Source organism: Papilio machaon, chromosome 9 (assembly GCF_912999745.1).
Source record: "Papilio machaon chromosome 9, ilPapMach1.1, whole genome shotgun sequence".
Lineage (NCBI taxonomy): Eukaryota > Metazoa > Arthropoda > Insecta > Lepidoptera > Papilionidae > Papilio > Papilio machaon.
Window position 1 is genome coordinate 1,652,386 of NC_059994.1, and position 21,415 is coordinate 1,673,800.

At 33.4% G+C, this 21,415-nt stretch overlaps 4 protein-coding genes across 5 annotated transcripts in view; 1 reads left to right on the plus strand and 3 right to left on the minus strand.

Moving 5' to 3' along the window:
- Positions 1-1,045: 1,045 nt before the first annotated feature.
- LOC106712877 lies at positions 1,046-4,932 on the minus strand. Its single transcript, XM_014505550.2, has 5 exons — positions 4,840-4,932; positions 3,177-3,407; positions 2,109-2,314; positions 1,816-1,959; positions 1,046-1,390 (listed from the first exon to the last, which is right to left on the minus strand). Exons 1-5 carry the CDS (start codon positions 4,844-4,846, stop codon positions 1,304-1,306), a joined length of 675 nt encoding a protein of 224 aa, XP_014361036.1. The 5' UTR covers positions 4,847-4,932; the 3' UTR covers positions 1,046-1,303.
- A 1,186-nt stretch (positions 4,933-6,118) lies between these two features.
- LOC106712836 lies at positions 6,119-9,154 on the minus strand. The gene is made up of 5 exons (XM_014505490.2): positions 8,349-9,154; positions 7,678-8,244; positions 6,853-7,401; positions 6,443-6,555; positions 6,119-6,362 (listed from the first exon to the last, which is right to left on the minus strand). Exons 1-5 carry the CDS (start codon positions 9,103-9,105, stop codon positions 6,156-6,158), a joined length of 2,193 nt encoding a protein of 730 aa, XP_014360976.2. The 5' UTR covers positions 9,106-9,154; the 3' UTR covers positions 6,119-6,155.
- Positions 9,155-9,905: 751 nt separating this feature from the next.
- Positions 9,906-11,112, plus strand: LOC106712856 (28S ribosomal protein S24, mitochondrial). Its single transcript, XM_014505513.2, has 4 exons — positions 9,906-10,039; positions 10,114-10,309; positions 10,549-10,649; positions 10,892-11,112. Exons 1-4 carry the CDS (start codon positions 10,010-10,012, stop codon positions 11,078-11,080), a joined length of 516 nt encoding a protein of 171 aa, XP_014360999.2. The 5' UTR covers positions 9,906-10,009; the 3' UTR covers positions 11,081-11,112.
- Positions 11,113-18,096: 6,984 nt separating this feature from the next.
- Positions 18,097-21,415, minus strand: part of LOC106712867 (CCR4-NOT transcription complex subunit 6) — a 164,125-nt gene continuing 160,806 nt past the window's right edge. Inside the window, exons 8-12 of one of the 2 annotated variants that reach the window (XM_045679379.1) lie at positions 19,929-20,080; positions 19,495-19,719; positions 19,188-19,359; positions 18,664-18,803; positions 18,097-18,527 (exon numbers count right to left, since the gene is read on the minus strand). In XM_045679379.1, coding sequence (XP_045535335.1) covers positions 18,448-18,527; positions 18,664-18,803; positions 19,188-19,359; positions 19,495-19,719; positions 19,929-20,080 — 769 coding nt within the window. In that variant the 3' untranslated portion in view covers positions 18,097-18,447. Of the gene's footprint in view, positions 18,528-18,663; positions 18,804-19,187; positions 19,360-19,494; positions 19,723-19,928; positions 20,081-21,415 lie in introns of both variants that reach the window. The other variant, XM_045679378.1, reaches the window with a different exon arrangement.

A 21,415-nucleotide genomic window follows, 5' to 3' on the forward strand; every position in this document is an offset into this window, starting at 1 on the left:
CTATTTTATATATATTAATAAATAATAAAAAATGAAGTGTAACATCGAAAAAAAAAAACAATTTGGCACAAATGATGTATTTGCGTTGCTGACAACGAAAAAACAATTTTTAAAATTTTTGTTTGTATGTCCACAAGGCCGCGTTTGTTTCAGGCAATTTCCGTAACGGCTGAACCGATTTTGACGAGACTTCCTGAATGTAGCTGATGCACGCGGGAATTGTGAGCTGAAGAAGTATAGGCTACTTTTTAAAAGTGTTTGTTGACAAAGTTATTTTATATAACAATTGATAAGAGAATTTTTTAGTTGACAAGTTGACGACTGCCCATGATAGTATTATAGATAGTGGCTGATGAGCCATGTCTTCCGTTCACGGAATAGCATCTTGGATTACATCCTGAAGTCTTTTATTCCGTTACTGATATTTTATTTGGAACAATAATAATTTTAGCTACGTAAATATTCTTGTTGATTTTTATTTTCTTTTAACAACGTGTAATTAAATAGTCTTTGGTAAAAAATTGCGGCAAAATTACAACAGGCGCACCAATGGGGAACAATTTCTTTATATATTCTGGATAATTTAACTGCAAATTGATGATCAGGTTCTGGGATTAAAGTATTTCCAGATTATTTTGGCCTGTACTACGCGTTTCAAGAAAATTTAATATAGGATTATTAGATTTTTGAATACATTTATAAATACAACAAAATATTTAACCACTTACCAAATGAAATAAAAGAAGAAGTAGAATTCATAAAATTTAAAAGAAAATTAAAACATTTTCTAATTAAGAAATGTTTTTACAATATTGAAGAATACTTTAAAAATCCAAAACAATTTAACCTCTAAATAAACCCAAATAAGCATACACACATAAGGCAATAAATAGGTAACATATATTAAATGTATTTCTTTCTTTGTTATTGTATATTATAATTTGTATTGTATTGTATGTTAAAAAATTATATGTAACGATGCCTGGAAAAGGCGAAATGTTCAATAAATAAATAAATAAATAAATAAATAATTTAAAAATGCTTTATTTAAATATGTATTTACCATATTAATTTGTATCTTGTTATTTTTGTAATATTCACAAAAATTCGTTTAACACTGCTCTAACGATATAATGTAATATTTGGTTTTTAAAAAGAGGTTTTATATAAATTATTTATCTAGATTAAGTTATAGCACCTTGCAGCTAGGCTCTAAATTAAATGACCACGTTTGTTTCTTTATAGAGTTTTTCATGAGGTCCGCTAGGTGGTTTTCATGAGATCTATTAGAGGTCATTGAGGTCTACATAAGGACCAAGCACTCGTACTCCGAGCTGCTTCTCTCTTCGCCATCGAAAGGATAGTAGCATACGCCGTGGCTTGGATGAATCTGGAAACAAATAACGGCTCCTTTAGCAAACAAATTATTTCATTCCTGTGTAAGTGTAATTTATAAGTGGCAGGCGCTCAGCTTTAATTGCACCGTGGAATGATCTCTTGGTAAATAAACTTATGATCCTTCGAAGACCTAATTTCTCATCTTAAAAGGCTTGCAGCGCATGCGGTTTACAGTTCCACTTGGATATTTATTGGTGTTCACTCGATGTTAAACGAACGTTATTAAAACTTTAAATTCTATCCTGGTCCATACTTTGACATGCCCTTGTGTGCATGGCACAAAGTTGCAGCGAGTGTTAAAGCCATACACGGACAGTTTCAAGCAGTAGAAGCAAACTGAGGTCTGCGTACAGAAAACGACAACTGCTGCAGTTGAAGTGCCGTCTGCTGTAGCAGTCTATTTATTTCGTCTCTTACCTTTCCTGGTGTGGTGCAGCCGTCGTGAGTTACCCTGCCGAAGTACAGCTTCTCTCCATCAGCGGTGACACCCGCTTCCACAGCGCCAGGCGGTGTCGCGCCGTTCGTAGAGAACTGCCAAGAGAACATCGCTGGTACCAGCACCTGTGGAACGCGTTCAATGTTAATAAAAAATAACTGTCTGTCAAACGAATATATACTACATATGTAATGCTGAAATAAAGAGTAATGCTGAATTATGTGTGTCGGTTTTGTGCGAGGCGAATCAATAATATAGTAATGTCGAATCGTACCTCAAATTGATCCTTCAAGATCTCCTCTCCGCCATAGGCAATGTAGCAGGCGTTTTTGCTGGGGATGACCTTTGCAGGTAATATGTCGCCCTCGTGATGTGCGCGACCTGCGTAGATCTCATCCCCATCGGCGTCGGTGCCAACCCTTAGCGCGCCAGGCGGGATGCTGCGCTGGCTGAGGCACGCGGGGACCCAACGGTAAGTACCTGGAATAAATGGCAGGTTAAGTGTTAGATACGAAGAACTAAAGATCATCGAAAGAAATAGAAAATAGAAATAAAGAAGTGAAATATAAAGAAAAAGATATGAAAAACAGAAAAGCTGATGGTTGAGAGAAAGAAGTTCGAAAAAATGTTGTAGGTATGTTATTTTAAACGTAGAATAGTATTAAAACAGCTTCAAAGAGAACCTAATGCTAAACCTATAAAAAGTTAAGATTACAGAAACAAATGATTACAACACAGAAAGCGACGGCCAACACTCTGTATGGTATCACCGAATTATAAATAGAGAATTTTAAAATATAATTTTAAAAAGATTGGTTACGGCAAGGAGGTAGGATTGAGGAACCATAGAGAGGATTGGCCCAACATTGGCAGACAACACGGAATCCCAAGATAACACCTTTGTACAACCCTCGTTATATTCGCCTTGTAACTTTGTACAATCCTAGCATTAATATTTTGACACGTAAAATTGAAATAATGAAAAATGATCAAATTTTATCATTTAATGATGAAATAATTATTGTCAATTCCGTATACGTGGAATAAAATGAATCATATTTTTTTCCACTTAAAAAATTAGTTATTTTATTCGATAAAGCTTGTTCATAACGGATTAGATTGTTAAAATTCAACATACGTATGTACCGATAAGATAATGTACGACTAAAGAAAAATAAAGAAAAACAACAACGGACATATCTTTCAAATAAGTACTAAAGGTGTTATCCCTAAACTACCCATATGCCTTGATAATAAAACGTTACACGTAACACCCGGCAACAATTTAAACGTCATATAACTCTAAATGTAACACGGGTGTAACGCGCTACCTAGAACTTACTCCAAGGCAATTCAACAGTCTCTCCCGGTAATTCAGGTACTATTTCTTCTGGTTCAGCATTCTCTACCACATCGACGGGACCGGGCGGAGGGGGGTAAGGGTAGAAGTATGCGGGGTGGTATGGGTAGTAGATGACACCCGGTGGGGGGTACATTGGGGGAGGATGGCCAGGTGGGCCGGGCGGGTAGCCGTGCGGAGGAGGGGGTCCGCCGTAACCATAATAGGGACGTCCTGAATAAAATATTACATATATTATAATTAAAAATAAATCTATTTCTCAAAATAATTGTTTTATATAGGTTGGGGAAACTGATATAATTTGCATGCCTCGAGACAGCTAAAGAAAAGAGTTACTAGTCATATTTTACGAACTCATATCATCCATACTTGTTATCAGACCGACAAACAAATTATGAATCAAATTGGTTCTGACTGGAGACGAATTCTAAAGAACACATTTATAAGTTTAAAGGCCCGTACGTAGATAATATTTATTGGAGTATATATATTTTTTTAGTTTGATTAGAGTTAGACGTAAACAATAACAAATAGGGGCTATCATGAATGTACTCTTAGATTAATTAATTTATAATGTCATATTAATCATTTTATCAATTAAAGATAACTGCTATTTAAGTGTCGCATTAACAAAGGAATTTATTTTTCGAAATAACTCTTAGTTCGAAATGAAAAGTACGAGTGAAAGATGTTTTTATAACAATATTCTATTCGAAGATTTTAAAACAATAAATCACGTTTAGTTTGTTTCAGGGTACTACTTTCCACGCATTTTCTTACAAAATATACAAATATATAACATAGTATATATCCAAGAGATGAAGATATACATATATATTATCAATAGTTAAATATTAATGAGTAATGTTATTATATTATCAGTAATCCTTGGACAACTTCGCATCTATTCAGTTTTATTTGCTTTGAAACTCTTTGTCTGTTGAGGACAATTGCCTTTACTTTCATAATCACGAGTTTCTTTACATGTGACGTTGTTGACATCAAATATAACTCCCCCATATCCAAACTTCCTGAATCATAAAATATTTTTAATCGCATAGATAAATTTATTATCTACTTAATTTTTTATCTGTAATCGGAAAATAAGTTTTCGAAGACTTCTACGAATTTTTAAAAATGATAAATATTCATTATCATGAAAACAATTTAAATTTGGAACGAAGAGGAATGTTTGTGCATGTGTCATTATTGTTTGTTAATTTCTTAATAGTTTTGACGGTATCTTCAAAGTTTCAAAGTGCTATAACCAGTTATTTTAAAAGCAAAACTGACTATTGTGATTGTAATTCTAAACTTAATTTTTTGAATTGAAAAAAGTAATTGTTGATAGTAACGCAATAAAAAATGTATTTTCAAACTCCATGGACCTTTTAAAAATTAAAAAAGTAAACGTCACAAAGGCTCTCCCGGCAAAATCAATGACGCATTTTGAGGTTATTCGTAATTAATTATTTACCGTCAGAATTTATACGTATTATTTGATATATTAAAAAAACGTAAAGAAAAATTACGTGTTATATACATACGTGCGACAATAAGGGAAAATAGGTCTTTTTATTGCACAATTTATAAAATATTATCTAGTTTGTTATCAGTTTATCAAAACATCAGACTGTAAACTCACCGGCCATGTTGCTATCGTTACGTTGTGAAGTGCACTGATATACTGAGCCGGTAAATTACGATGTTTCGTTTTTATTCTACACACCTGATTTGATACATTTAACAAAGATTAGTTCGGGAAATTTTGATAAATCGACACTGACTTGTATACGATAAATAAATGACACACCTATTGTATTTGAGCTCTTGATATTTTTTTACAGTAATTATTTAGCTTATGTTAAAGTAGCTTACGTTAAAGTGTACCCACTTAAAACGATCTTAGTATTCGATGCTATAATAATCTGGAACGTCGTTCGGTCACATAGCTACTGTATCTTTTGTGACATTTCAGTTGAGTAAAAAGTTACGTTAACAAATCTGAGGATTTTCTGTGTGTAAATATGAAAATTATAAGAAGGAATTTAAAACATTCTATAAAATTTTATCATTTTCGAGAGAAATTCATAATGAAAATAATTTCGAATTTAAAAATAACATTATGCATAGTGCATAATAACATCGTAGACAGAGAAATGTGTACACAGTTGTATCGAAATATGATTTGGTATAACTATACCAAACATTTGTTGTAACTAGCGTTGCCAGGCGTCTGGATAAAGCCGGACATAGGTAGGCTTTTTGATTGCGTGTCCGGCCAAAATAAACGGTTTTCCGGCTTTTGTTAGGCTTTTTACATTTCCCAAACGAGAGTGTACCTATTAATACTGAGACAAAATCCTAAATAATATACGGGTGTCCGAACTTTCAACTCAAATGTCCGGCCAAACTGGCTGGTCTGGCCGGCTAGTAGTTTTGGCGACCTGGCAACCCTGATGTCAGTAATTATTGTGATTTTTTTATGGTTTTTCCATTCGTTATTCAAATACATAACATAATTAAAAAGAAAAACAACACGATTAAATAAATGAAAAGCACAAAAACGTGTTAAACACTTTCCTTGGTAATTAATCACCAAATGCAATCTGTAATCATAAGATTTAAATAGTTTTCCGTATTTTATTTTCCCTATGTAATAAGATGTATAGACTTACCTAACTTTAATTACTCGTAGACGCCCAATGTGTCGTACTCTGCGTCCCACTTGATGCGTCGAACACAAGATGTCAGCGAATCACTCATCTAGATATATTTGTCTTTAAAATTCTTACTTACAAGGTGTTTCACCAGGTCAAATACTTCTTCGTCGGTTTCTCCAAGATCACGGCAACTTGAAAGTAACGAATTTGTATTGTATTTCCAGCCGCAGTGCTATCAAATGTCCCTTTACCTTAGTAATTTAACACAAAAAAAGCTCTAATAAATGCAGGTCTTTATTCACTTTGAACAATATTTCTTAGCATTGATAATTATTTGTGATACTTTGGAGAAGTCTCCGAATGCAGGTCTTGTGGTCTTCTTTTTATGAACGTCGAATGCCGCATAGACGTGAACCAAATCTTTTAACATGTCTTTGATTAATTTTTGATAGAACTGCACGCTTGGTCTTCCCAATTTCTCTGCTAGAAGAAGCATTGATGTGGCCTGTGAAGTATAAAGGCTGTTTAAATCTTCGTTTTTCAATTTTGCTATCGTGAAACAAATATGAAAGTTAAAAATGATACCTTCGTTCTCCAAAACTTTAGCATTTCCCCTAACGTGGTACCTTCGTGTTTCTTTCCTACGTCCTTTATATTCATACGAAGGTAGTAGAAATGGTGACGGCGACAAATATCCCCTAAAAGAAAACGACTCTTTATAGCCTTCAAATCTTACTCATATTATGAATTCGAAAGAATGAATGGATGGATGTTCCTACTACCATTAAAGCCCAGAACTACTGAAAGCATGTGGATGAAATTCGGAACAAGAATAGACTCAGTTAGTTTTTTTATTCCACGCGGACGATGTTACAAGCATATAGTTTTATTAGACGTTTATTAAATCGTACAATTAGTTTTGCATATTCTTCAAACTTCTTTAAACATAAAAATAAATTATATTTGAAAATTGTGAAATCATGATAGTTCCTCACCGGTACACGTATCTTCATCATCACCATCAGAACAATCTTTTTTACCATCACAAACTGCTTCAACAGGTATTGACTGGTTTTTGTTACCTCTGCAGTTGTATCTACTCAATTTCTTTTCAACTTCACAAGCTCTAGCGCATTCCGGAGAACAGTATGTCCTTATACATTTACTATTCTTACAAATACAGCCGTACGAAGAAATTATTTTATTATTCCCTGTATTCGAATGTTTTAAAATTTTAACAATTACTTCGTTGACCGATTTCAAAAACTTGTACATTTCATCGACGTGATTTGCATTGTATGTATTTTTGATGTAATTTTCATAAACGAGACTTAATAAATCGAAACATTTATTTCTTAAAATTCTAAGTTCATCAATCTTGAATTTTGGTTCCATTAGCAAATGCTGCAGCTTGTAAATGGTGTTGTACAAACGAAGTAAATCATTCCTCACGTGCGCATTTTCTCTAGAAGCCATTTTCATTTCTAGTAATTTAATGATTTGTTGAAATCCAACATTCGCCTCGAATTTGCCTCTTCCTTTACCTAAATATCAAATAGACTTCTTACACTATTAAGTTTAAATTTTTAAACTTAAGTCCTATTTAAACAACCTCTACATATGAAATGATATCGAGAAGTTTAAAATAATGTGTAACAGTTCTATCGACATTGCGAAGAGTAGTTCGTGTATGATCACATCGGTGGTGTCGTTGTTCGCCCCAGAAAAGTTTGATTGATTACTTACTTGAACAGTCAATTTATTTGTTTAGTCAATGGTCAAGTTGATCTCCGGAAAGTATATTAATTCTTTTAACATACCTGTACTACATGAATTTTCATCGGACTCGTCATAACAATCAAGTTTACCATCACATATTGTATCTAGATGAACGCTCGTTGACCCATTGACACCTGGACAACTCCAACGACTCAAATCATACTTCTGCATGCAGGCCTCATGGCAAGACTTGACACAAGTGCGAGAAATGCAACGGTCTTTTTCGCAAGTACATGATTTCGGATAGAGAGCGCTTTCCCTTAAAACATCTTCTAGATCCTCGTCTAAGATACGATTGAATCTACGAGAATTATCAACTAGTGCGGTTGATTTTTCTTGTTTCAAACAAACACCTTTACCCAGATTTAACATCACTTTGTTTAAAGCTTCTGAAACTTTTTTTACAACTCCTTCACTGCTTTGAGTTACGTTACTCTCTTGAAAACTACCTTTATAGTCCTTTACTACATCGATTTGCCCTTTTATCCAATCCCGAATTATCTTTTGTTGAATAATAGAATCATTTGATTTACCCAAAACACAATTTAGCTCGTAAGATCTATTCATTTCAAACAAAGAGTTTAGAGCGTAATCTAACTTTTTACTTGCTGAAAATAAAAATGAACGGATACGTTGATAAATAACAATAAAATATCCTGCCTTTCTACTTAAAATTTGTAAAATTATTAAAGTTTAAAGCAAAATTACAAACCTTGTTCTCGACAATGATTTTCATCAGATCTATCCGAGCAGTCGACGATTCCATCACAAATATTATCAACTTCAAATGTTTTCTCTTTATCAGGACAAGTAATTTTATTTAAATAATTTACTTCGGAACAAATCATCGCAATAGTAACAACGCAGTCTGTATCCAACTGATCTAAATCTGCTTTATTTTTGCCACTATATTCTACCCAATATTTACTAACATTTTGTTTTACCGTCTCATTGTACTCTGCATTACTCATTGTTCTTCTTGAATTTTGATAAATATGTCGTTTCAAAATTTCATTTATGCTATTTGAAATGATTTCGTTATAATCAATATTGTCAGCCGTTCTTAAAGCTATCTTTTTTACCCGAGCGACTTCTAACATTCTTTTTCGAACATTTTCTAAAAAGGAACGTTTTTCATCAATTGTATGCAGTTGGTTTAAGTAGTGTTTGGCGAAAGAATCAATTTTATCTGTCACCCTTTGAGCCAAGTGCTCTCTTACAATACGTTCTTCGCTGTCAATCGAGTCTTCTGATGTTTCCCGGAAGCTTCCTTCATTTTTGCTATTCATTGCTGAAAGAGCCTTTGTTTTGATTCCTTCCATTATTATATCCACATATTTCCTTCCATCTTCTCCGAAAGATTGAGTCGCTGCTAGTTTTAATTTTTGCTCTAATTGTAACAATATTTTCGGTTTCTCCTCATTTGGTGCTTTTGATATTATAGTCAGTATTTTTCCAATTTTATTCATAATATCTTCGATGACCACTTTTTTGCCTTCATCTTGTGCAACTTCAACGATTGCTAAATGATAATTTTGTTACTTAAGCAAAAAATAACAGATGAATTTATGCCCTATATTTTATAACCATAGATTCTTACCTCCTCCATAACATAATAGTGCAAAAATAATAATTCCCTTAAAAGAAAAACTCATTGTGAATAAAGGACCCTACATAAATTTGTTAGACTACTTTTAACATAAATCTTTAAATGGTTTTAGAAATTTAGCTATAAATGGTTAATTACCATAACACTTAATTTTCAATTTACCAGTATTCATTTAATAGCCATATTCACATAATAGCAATAATAATATAATTAATGTCGTTTTAATTATTGTGTTTGCATAAGTGGTAGAGATAATAATAGCTAGAAAACAGCAGGAATCTCAAGCGCAAGAAAGTGTAAAATTTCATAGTAAAGAAAACAATTTATCTTGTAGCAAAACAGCAAAACCACAAAAAAACAAAAAAAAATAGGTTTTTCCAAATATAATAATCAGTTATGGAGTCTGAATAAATAATTATTGTAAAATTAGGAATATTAACTTAATGGAATATTTATGTTATTTAAGAATAAGGGATACATAAGACATATAAAATTATATTTGTATTGTTAAACAAAATAAAGTAATTCTAAATTCTTTCTTTTGGTTTAAGTCTTTTTTATTAATAACATGCTTAACTTTAACATTTTTTTAAATACTTTCAACTGGGGTTTAAATATTTTTTATAGAGGAACGTAATGCCTTCCCGAATAACTGTCATCCGTCACAAGCCGTCACTGACATAACAATAACCTAAAATTTGAAATTAAAAACATATTTGTGTCCAAAAGTTATCATTCACTACTATCGAAAAAGAGTGAACAGAATGAATATTTCAATATTAAAAGTTATTCAGGTATGTAAAATATTTTGAACAATTTCTTAAAATACTCTAACCACAAAAAACATTTTTGTAACCATTATTTGCAGCCTAAAATAGGAGCTGGTCAGCTTACAAACCTGGCTGCAATATTATCATCACAAATACATACATCGGCTCCTTTGTGTCGTGTTGTTTCGGGCAAATACAGAATTACGAAGAAGAGGGACCGACCACTAACATATGAAATGGCTAATCCTCCTCATTTTATCGCTCACCGAAAGTCTTGGAATTCATGGAACACTTGTATGTATAATCAGTTTTATTAGGATAATATATAAGTATTTAAAAAGTGTAAACATTGAAAATATGTTAGAATTTTATGGATTTGGCAATTACCTCAAAACATGCAAAACTTCTGGATAGTACAACATACAACAATGGATATATTTTTTAAATAATTATAAGTAGTTATAATGTACTGTCAATAAAAACAAACACGACTATAAAACCTTTTACTAATTGCTTTCATTTGAATGTTACAGCAAGTTTAAAAGGTGGCTTACGCAGATCAGAGACTGCAGTTGAGGATGAATTTATCAGAAGATTTATGACAGGCACTTGGCATGGACTAGTTTGTAGCGAAGTGAGTTATGTTTTCATTATAAAGAGTATAACTGTACAGTGATTGTTTTTGTGCTTGGATTTAATTAAAAAGTTGATTAACCAACGAAAATTTTAAAAGTAAAGTTTTTAGATAATTTTTATTTAATTCTTTCTCCTTATAGCATTCTTTATTTGTTTTTTTGTCCTTTAAAATTTATATAAAATTGTATGAATATTTCTATATGTATAATTTTTTACATAGTAACTGGTTAATATTTTCAGGTCATTATAAAAAGACAGTTTAATCACATAAGGGTTGCGGCTATCATAAGACGAGCAGTATCACCAACCAAAATGTATTTCCTACTCGGCTACACCGAAGAACTCCTGTCCAATTGGATCCAGTGTCCCGTTACTTTAGAATTGCAGACTGTGGATAGCTTCCAGGATGTTGTTTTCAAATATATTTAAAAGTAGAGTTAAGTATGTTTTATGTAAATAGAATAGGTAAATATTATTTGCTCTTTTTTTTGCCTAAGTCCTAAAAATCTTGTTTATGAACATTGAAGAATTTGAAAAATATCTTTATACTTGCACTTTTTAATTAAATTATTTATAGAGTGGACATTTAAAGCATTTCCCAACAACTTAATCATAATACTAAAAGGATTACGAAAAACATTCTTCTAATATTCTATAAAAAAAAACTATGCGTAACTTTTCCAATTTTTGTGAGTTTTTATTTTGTCAAGGTTATGAAAGAAAAGACAAGCAATAAAATTCATATTCTCTTATAATTTGAATCATTCAAATATACATAATGTGTCAACAAACAGAACAGCGAGACGCGCACACACGCGCACACACACGCACACAGGCGCACTCACTCACACAGACGCACTCGCACGCGGGCGACGGCGCACACGCACGTCGAGCGCTCAGTCGCTCGCCGGGCCGGGCCGGGCGCGGACGAACTTCTGCACATACCATTTGTACTTTAACAATTCATTACCACTACTGTACCTTCTTTATTGACTTCATATACAAATTGAATATAAAAATAATAACCATCTGCAAAAAGTTTCATCATCCATCTTTTAATCAATGAGAATTTAACAAACAGTTTTATCTTTTTATTATATGATTATTATTAATTTAAAGTTTAAAGACATGATGTACACTATTTTCATAATACAGTATGAGAATTTTTATCACCTGACTACTATTTAAATATAAATAAATTGTATTCTTTGACATTTTAAAGCACTTACAGTTTGAAATTATACAAATGAACAATAAAGAAGGCACAGTTTACAATCTGAGAGTTCAAATAACATTGCATATTCATCAAACAATCGTGTAAAGTTGTCATTAGATGTATTGGTGTCTCTCTGTCAGGTAAATTTGTATTGTCTATCACAGTGACTTTAAGCATTTGTCCTTACATACTACTGAGTCGAGAGGCGATCTTATCTATATCACACCGAAAAACGCATGTAAATTCTCTGTCGAGGTGCTTCAGAAAATATTTCTTCACAATATTATGATATTTATCTTTTCATTAAAGTCTCAAACAGTCTTTTTTTTGAGCTAATTCGATAGGAGCCCTTGGAATGTCCGAAATACGCTCACAACTAGCGCTACAGAGACATTTTTTAAAACAATCTTTCATCACAGTAGAAAAAGTAATACGTATTTTATTTATAACGTCTTATAGCTCAGAATAGTACAACAAATACGTAGAAAAGACAAGAATAAAATTAAAATGTACGGCATTCGTCTCTATATCAAGTATAGTAACCGGCATTCGAGTTGGCACACAGGACATAAGATAATTCTTATTCCAGACGTGCCATCTATATTGGTTGTTATATAAAACGCTAGTATATAAGCCATAGACTCCCCAATAGTCAGTGTGCGCAGAAGTCCAGACAGCTGGTTCTCGCCCCGTTGCTAAGTATCAATTCGATAATATTTACAATATCAATGTACTGACAAACTATATGATAATAAAACCTATTGAAACTCCTTAGACGAACGGAATTTAGTTGCAAAAACAAAACCATAAAAGTTTAACTTTAAGAAGGTCAAACTACTACTATTCAATTTTAAAAAAAGAACGTTCTAGACAAACACGAATTCCCTTGAATTGCCTCTAAAAGATTTTAAAAAAAATTATATATACAAATAAAAAAATGTAATGTAAGTATATGTTAATATATAAGTTAAATCAAAATAGCAGATAAAGGAAACAAAAAAGAAAAATGCGAAAGGAGTTTCAATAACGTGATAAACTGTTAAGAGTTCTAAAATGTATGTTAGTGGATAAATTAAAAGTATAACTGTAGAGTTTCCACTACCCAAATACATGTACAAAGACATATTGTTGTCTGGTGTTTGCCTTTGGACCAAACGGATTGATTTTTTGCCATTGGGCTGTTAGGTCGGTAAGCTGATCGGCACAATCCTTATTGTCTCTGTTTTTGTCGTAGAGAATACGAGGGACGATATTATGTTTTTGTACACATGTTTCGGCAATGAAAACCCACCGAAAGTTATAAAATAAATATAATGTGCGAATCACTGAACCTAATTCTCTAATTATAATGTAAAATGTCAATCAAAATTGAATTAAAAATAAAGAGATCACATGATATAGAAACAACAGCTATATATTTAACTTGTAAAGCTCTCGGTTTTATTCGTGTTAAGGTGCTTTTCCACTGAAACAGACAATATTGGTGGGTTGTTTAAGAAAAATCAAGTCAAAAAATTTTAAATAAAAGTTATATCCAATTTTCTCTCTCATTTTAAGAAAATATTGTTGTCTAAAAATTAAACTACATTTTTTTTTTTAAATCCTAACTCCGTCTAGTGATAAGCTTCCCTGATTACGTACGCACATGTTATGTCAAATATCTATAAGTCAAAATTAAATGTAAAAAATGTTCGGTGATCAATATAAGCCAAATCAAATAAACTACAAAAACAACGGAGCATTTCTTAAACATACACACATTTTCATATAATTTCTATATATCTATTTTGTTCACTGCTATAACTATATTATGCTTTGTACACTGATTTTTTAATAATCAAAGGTTTTAGATTTACAAAAATATTACACGTATGTCAAAACGGATATTTTAATGACGGATTGAAAATTCTTCTAAAGCGTTTAACGTTAATTATTATTGCAGAATTCGTTTAAGATTATAATTAATTTGTGCTCTAACAAGGTACTTTATGAATTTAGATCCGATATTGCACAGACTTAAATTACGATAATTTTAAAAAAAAAACATCGACCAAAATTACCATGATATGACATTAAAAACTATCTGTACTTAAAAAAAAAAATATGATATACTGATGCTAAGTAGTAAAATTTGATTCATATAAAACTTCATTTGATTTCAGTTAATCCTAAAAGAAATAATCCAATATACCCTTTAACATGATTTGGCTTACTTTTTTAATCCACCAGAATAGATCACAAGATAAGACAACTCTATCACAATCGCATAAGTAATATTAAAAAAAAAAACAGCACCTATCAGTTGAAATTCGTTAGACAATTCAGTAAATAAAATATTTAAAACGTTGAAATGATTAGTACAATGAAAATTACATCAGTTGCGACAATGCAACATCGAAGACTTTGAGACACCCTAAACTCAACTTTCAGTCAAGCACGAACCAAAAATACAATAAATGTATAATACAGTGAATTAAATATACAAATCAAGTGAGCAGAAACATAATATGTTTGTACTGAAAAATAATTTCAACCAGAAAAATAAGATACCACCATGATTTCAATACTTTAGTATATTAAAAAGTGCGTAAAAATCCATCGAAAATCTTCAATCTGGGAGACACTGACCGATCTCTGATGACTAGGCATTTAATTGGACACATCTCAGAAAGTAACTCTGATCTAGTCCGGAATATTGCAACTTTTCAGTCTTAAATATATGATAAAAAAAAACAAATAAAGGTGTCAATTAATAAATAACCCATATTTAGGGTTTGTGTCTAAAAATTGTTTAGAGAAACAGTAAATCGGGAATTCAACATCTGTAGAAAAAAAGGAAGACAATGAGAAATATTGCAATTCTCCGAACATGATCTTTGAATGGGGTACAAACTCAAGCGGGGTAAGTACTTGACGGACCATCCATACACACCATTCACACAAACATTTGTACTACGCCAGTATGCTACCCGCTTTAGAGCCTCGCCGACGAACAAATCCCTAAATTATAACCAATTTACAAGCTTACTACAACTAACAATTAAAATGCATCTACCATCGTTCTTAAAAACAATTCAGACCATATCGTAAGCGACGCGAATACTGAGTTGAGTCAATGCAAATGGAACAAAAACTTCAACAAAAATAAATTTTGTGAAGCTTTGCTATATTTTTAATTCAAAAATTGTCACATATAAAACCTACTTAAAACTAAAAGGATATGTTCGACGGCGATACAAACTCTTGGGAATTAGTTGTAAAAAATATAAGTCAAGTGTAGACGTTAAGACTACACTAAAAAAACCTAAATAAGGGAGGGGGAGGGAGATACAGTCTCGCTGAGAAGTTTGCTGGACACAAGATGCAACATTAACCTAAGATCGTCGCCCGACTTTGTTCTAAGTTGACACCGCACTACATCGCATCTCCCAAACCACATATCACCATGACACCATCGCAAGCGACGCCCAAATACGCCCGCACCGAAACATACTTTCACACCACAAACGGACAGACAGATCAGACCATGATTATATTGGGGCAAATGGGGTTCCAAAACTATTCAATACTAAACTCACCGACCAGTGAGACGTTGAAATCATAATTTGATAATAGATTTACGTAAAACAAATAAAGATTCAAGTTAACAAACACCTGACGTACTATGAATTTTCAAAATGTCAAATGCGAAATGTCAAATTCAAATGACATTTGACAGGAGTTGTCATTGTGACGTTTAAGCGTTACGTTTCACAAGAAGTGTAAATAAAACAGACGCGCAAAGTCGCCTCGTCTGTGCGATTAATTTTTCAAAGGATTTATATAAGTTTGTACAAACATTACAAACATTTTATCCACACACCAACTATCAATTGCACATAAACCTTAGCATCAATTAATACTTCATAAATTTATCCACAAAAGTGATATCACTAAAGGCAGTTTAAAATATCAACGAAGAATTTTGATTTGTCAACATTATCAAATAGTTATTTTAATAAGTATCAAAAATAATTTGCACATCTATTACTAAGTTTATGCGTATTCACAAATGTCTAGGCAATCGCTACAGGTCACATCGAATTGCTTCATAATGGTGTTCAAGGGTTTAAATTGAAACCTATACTAGATCTACATTTATAATTAACATTCTCAACTTGTTATAGTCCAACCATGATAACTCTGCAATTAATTAACAACTGTTAAAAATTTAATATCTACACATGAAAATAGCAAAATGTAAGGGAATAAGATTTTTTTTAAGGAATCAAACTGTCAAAATTTGTCAAATTCTGTGAATTTCTCCATTGATAAATTACGTTAATGATTTCAGAAAGGAGTTGTCATAATTTTTAGGGTTGCCATTTTATGTACACAGAGTTACCATAGATTGGTCTATATACTCTTGTCTATGTCACTTAATAGACATTTAAATTGTTGACACTCAAAATACTAGTCTCACTGATCTCCAAAATAAATGAGCAATAAGGCAGAAGCTACACTATGAACTCCATACATGTCATACAAACATATCCATACTAAATATTATTATCTATATTATATACAGTGGAGGAATTTTCAAACCACAAATTGGTAAATGGACGTTTGACACTTTCCAACAAGTATCCATACATTAAACATAAATATAATTTAATTCGAAATTTAATTATTTTAAAACACAATTAATTAGAAAAAGCTGCTATGAAAAAATAAACATAAAGCTATTGAGATTTCATAGCGGTTTTTTCCAAAAAGTTTTTTTTTTTTAATTGATTCCCCTACTGTATACTACGGACAAGCACCCCCCCCACTAATTAATGAAAAAATATCACTTTTAATTTACAATTTTAGTACATTTAAAGTCGATTGAATAAGCATAGGTCCAAAAAATTTAAATATTGACATATACAGCAACTGTCTAAATACAGTCAAACCTGGATAAATGAGAGTCCAAGATTTTTTTCACGCTTATTTGTCTGTAACAAGAGTTTTTCACATCGGAACCAGACTCTCGCTTATAGTTTCTAGTTTATCTAATTCTCAATTATCCAGGTTGTACTGTATACTATATGAAGTTTATATGTGAAAATGCTATATGTAATTACGAGAGCATAGATAAATATGTTAATCCTTGAACACCTAATTCAAATTCATGAATTTTGTATACTTTACTAATATCAACAGCGATAATATGACAAGAGATTTGTTATATCACTATATATATCTATACAAAAACCTTACAGACATACAATTCAATAGGCGAAAGTATACTACAATTGCACATTAAGGTGTACATAATTTAAATCATATCGAAAATAATTGATTTGATAAAACTAAATGGATATCCCGCAAACTAAATACAATATATTATTTTTTTATCACATTATGTACAAAAAAAAAATTTTTTTTGTATACATATCACCAGATGAACTTTAAATGGTGATGAAATGATGATGATCAAAAATTTACTGTGTAAAAATATTTGAATATGTTATAAACATACTAGCTGTCGCCCGCGACTCCGTTCGCACGCAGTTAAAAAAAACTAAATGAGGGGGGGGGGGGGTTATGAAAAATAGATGTTGGCCGATTCTCAGACCTACTCAATATGCTCACAAAATTTCATGAGAATCGGTCAAGCCGTTTCGGAGGAGTTCAAGTTCGAGCCCCGTGACACGAGAATTTTATATATTAGAAGATAAAAAAATTATTTATATGTAATTGTTAGCTTATACTTAGTTAAGTTAGTTTATAAAAAAAGGTTTGATTCCAATTCGAAAATAAGATGATAAGAGATTCATATGGAATTAAAAAAACAATATATTGTAATCAATTTAGGATATCACATACAGTTTTAATTTCTAAGTACATTTGCGTTTAAAAATCTAAAGTCAAAGTGCCATAATCATTCCATTACTCAAGTTTTTAATTTGGTCAAAATTTAAGATAATTTCTTTTTTGTACTTTGAGTGCGTTAAAGGCATTTCTTAGTTAAGAAAATCGCGATTCATTTAAAGACTTACAAATATAATTAATATTACATTTCCCATTCGGCACTTTTACTTTAGATATAACAACAAAAGCAATTTGGTCAACACTATAGTAGTCTACGCGGGTGTTTTATGAGCACTGTACTTTAATACCGCACTTAAATTATCAGATTTAAATATGCGCCAAAAAAAATATGCTCGAAGGAACACATGCCCGAAGGACCACATGCTCGAAGGACCATATGATCGAAGGACCAACAAAAATTAATTCGTTTATTAAGCGCCAAAGAAATCCCTTAGTGTAAATTTCTCACACTAAAACTACACTAAGAGGAGACATTTAGATCTCAAGAGGGGTATAAATTTTGAGGGTGCACCGATATTTTAAATGCGGCATTATTTATCACAGCCGTCCTGTCTGTCAGCCGGCGTTGTCACTGTCACTTGTCACTGTCCGACACTGAGACACTGAGACACTGTGTCGGGCACTAGGGCACTAGGGCACTAGGGCACTGGGGCACTGGGGCACTAGCGGCGGGCGGGTGTCGGGCGCGGGTGCGGGTGCGGCGAGGCGCGCGCGGTGACGGGTGCTACCTGCGCCCGATCAGACCATTGGAGTTGCTGCTCGTGCTCGGACACATCTCCAGCTCCACCAGCAGCGGGAAGTGATCTGGCATAAATTATACATAAAAAATAACAAGCTATAGCAAATTTGTAAAGAAGTCACGAAAGATAGATAGATGTGGAGATCGAAAACTGTGGAACAAACACAAGACGATGGACAGTAGTCTATGTTGTGTGTGTACCTGAGGGTATGTGGGGATGCGGACAGCCGACCACCTTGTGCTCGCGGAACCAGTCCTGCGACAACGGGCCCAGAAGACCCAGCGGCGTCATCGACTGCTTGCTGTAGAAGATGTAGTCGATGATGCCCTTGAAGTCGAAACTGAAAAAATACAAGAAAAACAAATCTTATTAATATTAAACATGCTAATGTTTGAATGGATGGATGGATCTATGTTAGAAGGTATCTCCAACGAATACATGGATCTAGATGAAATTTGGTATAGATGAAGAACATATAGGCTACCGGAAATGTGTACCGTTACCGTGGGATACATTTGCTTTACACATTTACTTGAACTCTTTAACGCTTTAACAAATATTTTTTTTTAATTCTGCGCATAGGAAGTCACAGGAAAAAGCTATTACAAAATAAACCTAATAATTTAATTCCTTAAGAAACAAATAAACTTTAAAAGTAACAAACAGAATTTTGATAAATTATGTTGAAACGAAAGATGTAAGATAGTCTCCTATTTATATTTACGTGTAGTTGGTGTAGGGCATGATGTCCTCGCTGTATGCGGAGGCGAGCTTGAAGTTGTGCGTGAACTCGTGCTCGGAGCCGGGCATTCGGCGCAGAGAGCCCGCGTATCCCAGCTCCTTGAAGTCGCGGTGCTCCGACGACACGCGACCAGACGACAGGAACTCTACCACGCCTGCGACAAACAGAACATCATCATCAGCTCACCACCTGGAGGAGCTCGGAGCCACCCCAAGGGGTTACAGAGTTCACAAAGTATACAACAATATTATAATACAGTGCTCTAAAGCAATGGTATGCAGTAACTGACCGCTGTCTGGCAGCGAGTTGAAGTCCCCGCAGAGCAGCAGCTGCACGTTGTCGCGTTGTCCGGCGAGGCGCAGAGTGCGCGCAGAGTCCTCCAAGATGCTGCGCAGCTCATTGCTCAACATCATCGTCTGGATGAGTTTCACGTCGCAGAACTCCGGGTCCCAGTGTATGTGCGCCGTGCACACCAGGATGGGCTGACCCAGTATCGATGCGTCCGTCGGGATGCCTGCTCCATAGACAAACATATATCTAAATGATACATTCATTAAACAGCTAACGAATAAAAGACAGATTGTTAATGTTCCACTCATACATCTAAACACTATTCTTCCACCTCCATACATTCTGCCCTTCGATGAATACTAAAATTGTTTAGCACGATTCAATAACAAAGTTAATCTAGAAGGAAATAATATTAAAGGATAGGATATGTACCGTTCTCCCACGCGGCCTCCTTGGTCTTGAGTAACGCGGCGAGGCCGATGTTGTCTTTGGGCATGACGCGGTTCAGCATATTATCCGAACCCTCACTGTTCGCCATAGCCAACTGATTGAATTCTATTAGGTGCTCCTTTACTAAAGCAAACCTGGGAAATGTTCAATATAACTGAATTAATAAGACAGAAAAAAGGCACACGAAAAATCAAGAGAAATAAAGACAAAGAGCGGAAAACCTGAACTCGATTAGCAAAAACTAAGAAATTTGTGTAAGGACAAGGAATAAAAAGTTGACCCTAAATACCTAGTGCTCTATCCAGAGCTGGGCATTAACTCGTTAATCCGTTAATCGTTAATTAACGAAGTTAATATTTTGCTTAACGGATTAACTTTTAAGTTAACTTCAAAAAGTGTTAACGCTTTTGTTAACTTCCGTTAAACTCAACTTCCGTTAATAAAAGACCGTTAATCGTTAAATTAGAAACTTGGAGACGTGCTGTCGTTTTGTTTAAATTACGTGCCACGCCACGCTCGTAAGTTCAGCTATGTTGGGCGACTGTCGGCGACTCGAATGGTGAACGAACGAGTTGATAATTGATATATGTGAAGTTCGCGTGCAAGTGTGATGCATCAGAGCGTCAGGGAAAGACGTGACCAACAGGACAAAATCAAAAGAAGGTTCGAAATAGTATATTTCATTACGAGTATATAAAAGCACGAGTATGTGATAGCCCACATTCCAAACGCTCTTCGTCCCTGCAATACGCCACTTTTTGAACAACTGTATTAAAACACTTTTTCACTCGTGCTTTTCCTTTAGCTTTTCCAAACTCATGCGTTCTCTTTCCCAACTCTCAAAATAATGTCTGTTAAAAAGAAAAACCAACCACGAAGTTTTTACAAAAAAAAAATCATTGAACTTTTTATGTTTCATGCAAATATTTCTAAAAAGAAGCTCCTAATTTGTTACAATATCAGATTTAATGATTTGATTCAATGAATTAGGTTAGGTTTCATTTTATTTCATCTCATTAAATTTCATGTCAATAAAAATAATCTACTGAAGACTTGGCTGTTTGGGCATAGTTCCCTTTGCCTACCCAGAATGGGTGAAGAAACCAAAAAAAATCTCTGTTTGTATTCTTTTACGGTTGGCGCCATTTTCCAAACATTTTAGTTAGTTGAGTTTATTGTGTTTTTATTATTCTATTAAATTGCTTCATTTTTTCGCAACTGTATCAAAAATAGTTGTTTAGTACACGTGTGAAACTGTCATTACAACTTGTTCCAACTGTCAACCCACACCTTCGGCTGCGCCTCGGCTCGGGTAGACATTTGTCGGAACTCTTTGAAATGACAAGCTTTCCGCACTCGTAATGAAATATACTATAATGCATTCATACTTGTCTCTAATACTAATGTGTACATTCTATAAATGTATAGTCAAATTACTATTTTAAAAAAGTGCCTCCACATAAGTGTGA

Coding starts and splice junctions, on each gene's coding strand:
- LOC106712836 (XM_014505490.2), bottom strand. CDS start 9,105: ATGAATAAAATTGGAAAAATACTGACTATAATATCAAAAGCACCAAAT. Junction 8,245..8,348: donor AAATCATTGTCGAGAACAAG/GTTTGTAATTTT, acceptor TTTTATTTTCAG/CAAGTAAAAAGTTAGATTAC. Junction 6,363..6,442: donor TAAAGTTTTGGAGAACGAAG/GTATCATTTTTA, acceptor TATACTTCACAG/GCCACATCAATGCTTCTTCT.
- LOC106712856 (XM_014505513.2), top strand. CDS start 10,010: ATGAATATTTCAATATTAAAAGTTATTCAG. Junction 10,310..10,548: donor TTGGAATTCATGGAACACTT/GTATGTATAATC, acceptor TGAATGTTACAG/CAAGTTTAAAAGGTGGCTTA. Junction 10,650..10,891: donor ATGGACTAGTTTGTAGCGAA/GTGAGTTATGTT, acceptor TAATATTTTCAG/GTCATTATAAAAAGACAGTT.
- LOC106712877 (XM_014505550.2), bottom strand. Junction 2,315..3,176: donor GACTGTTGAATTGCCTTGGA/GTAAGTTCTAGG, acceptor CATTTATTCCAG/GTACTTACCGTTGGGTCCCC. Junction 1,960..2,108: donor TCTTGAAGGATCAATTTGAG/GTACGATTCGAC, acceptor CGCGTTCCACAG/GTGCTGGTACCAGCGATGTT.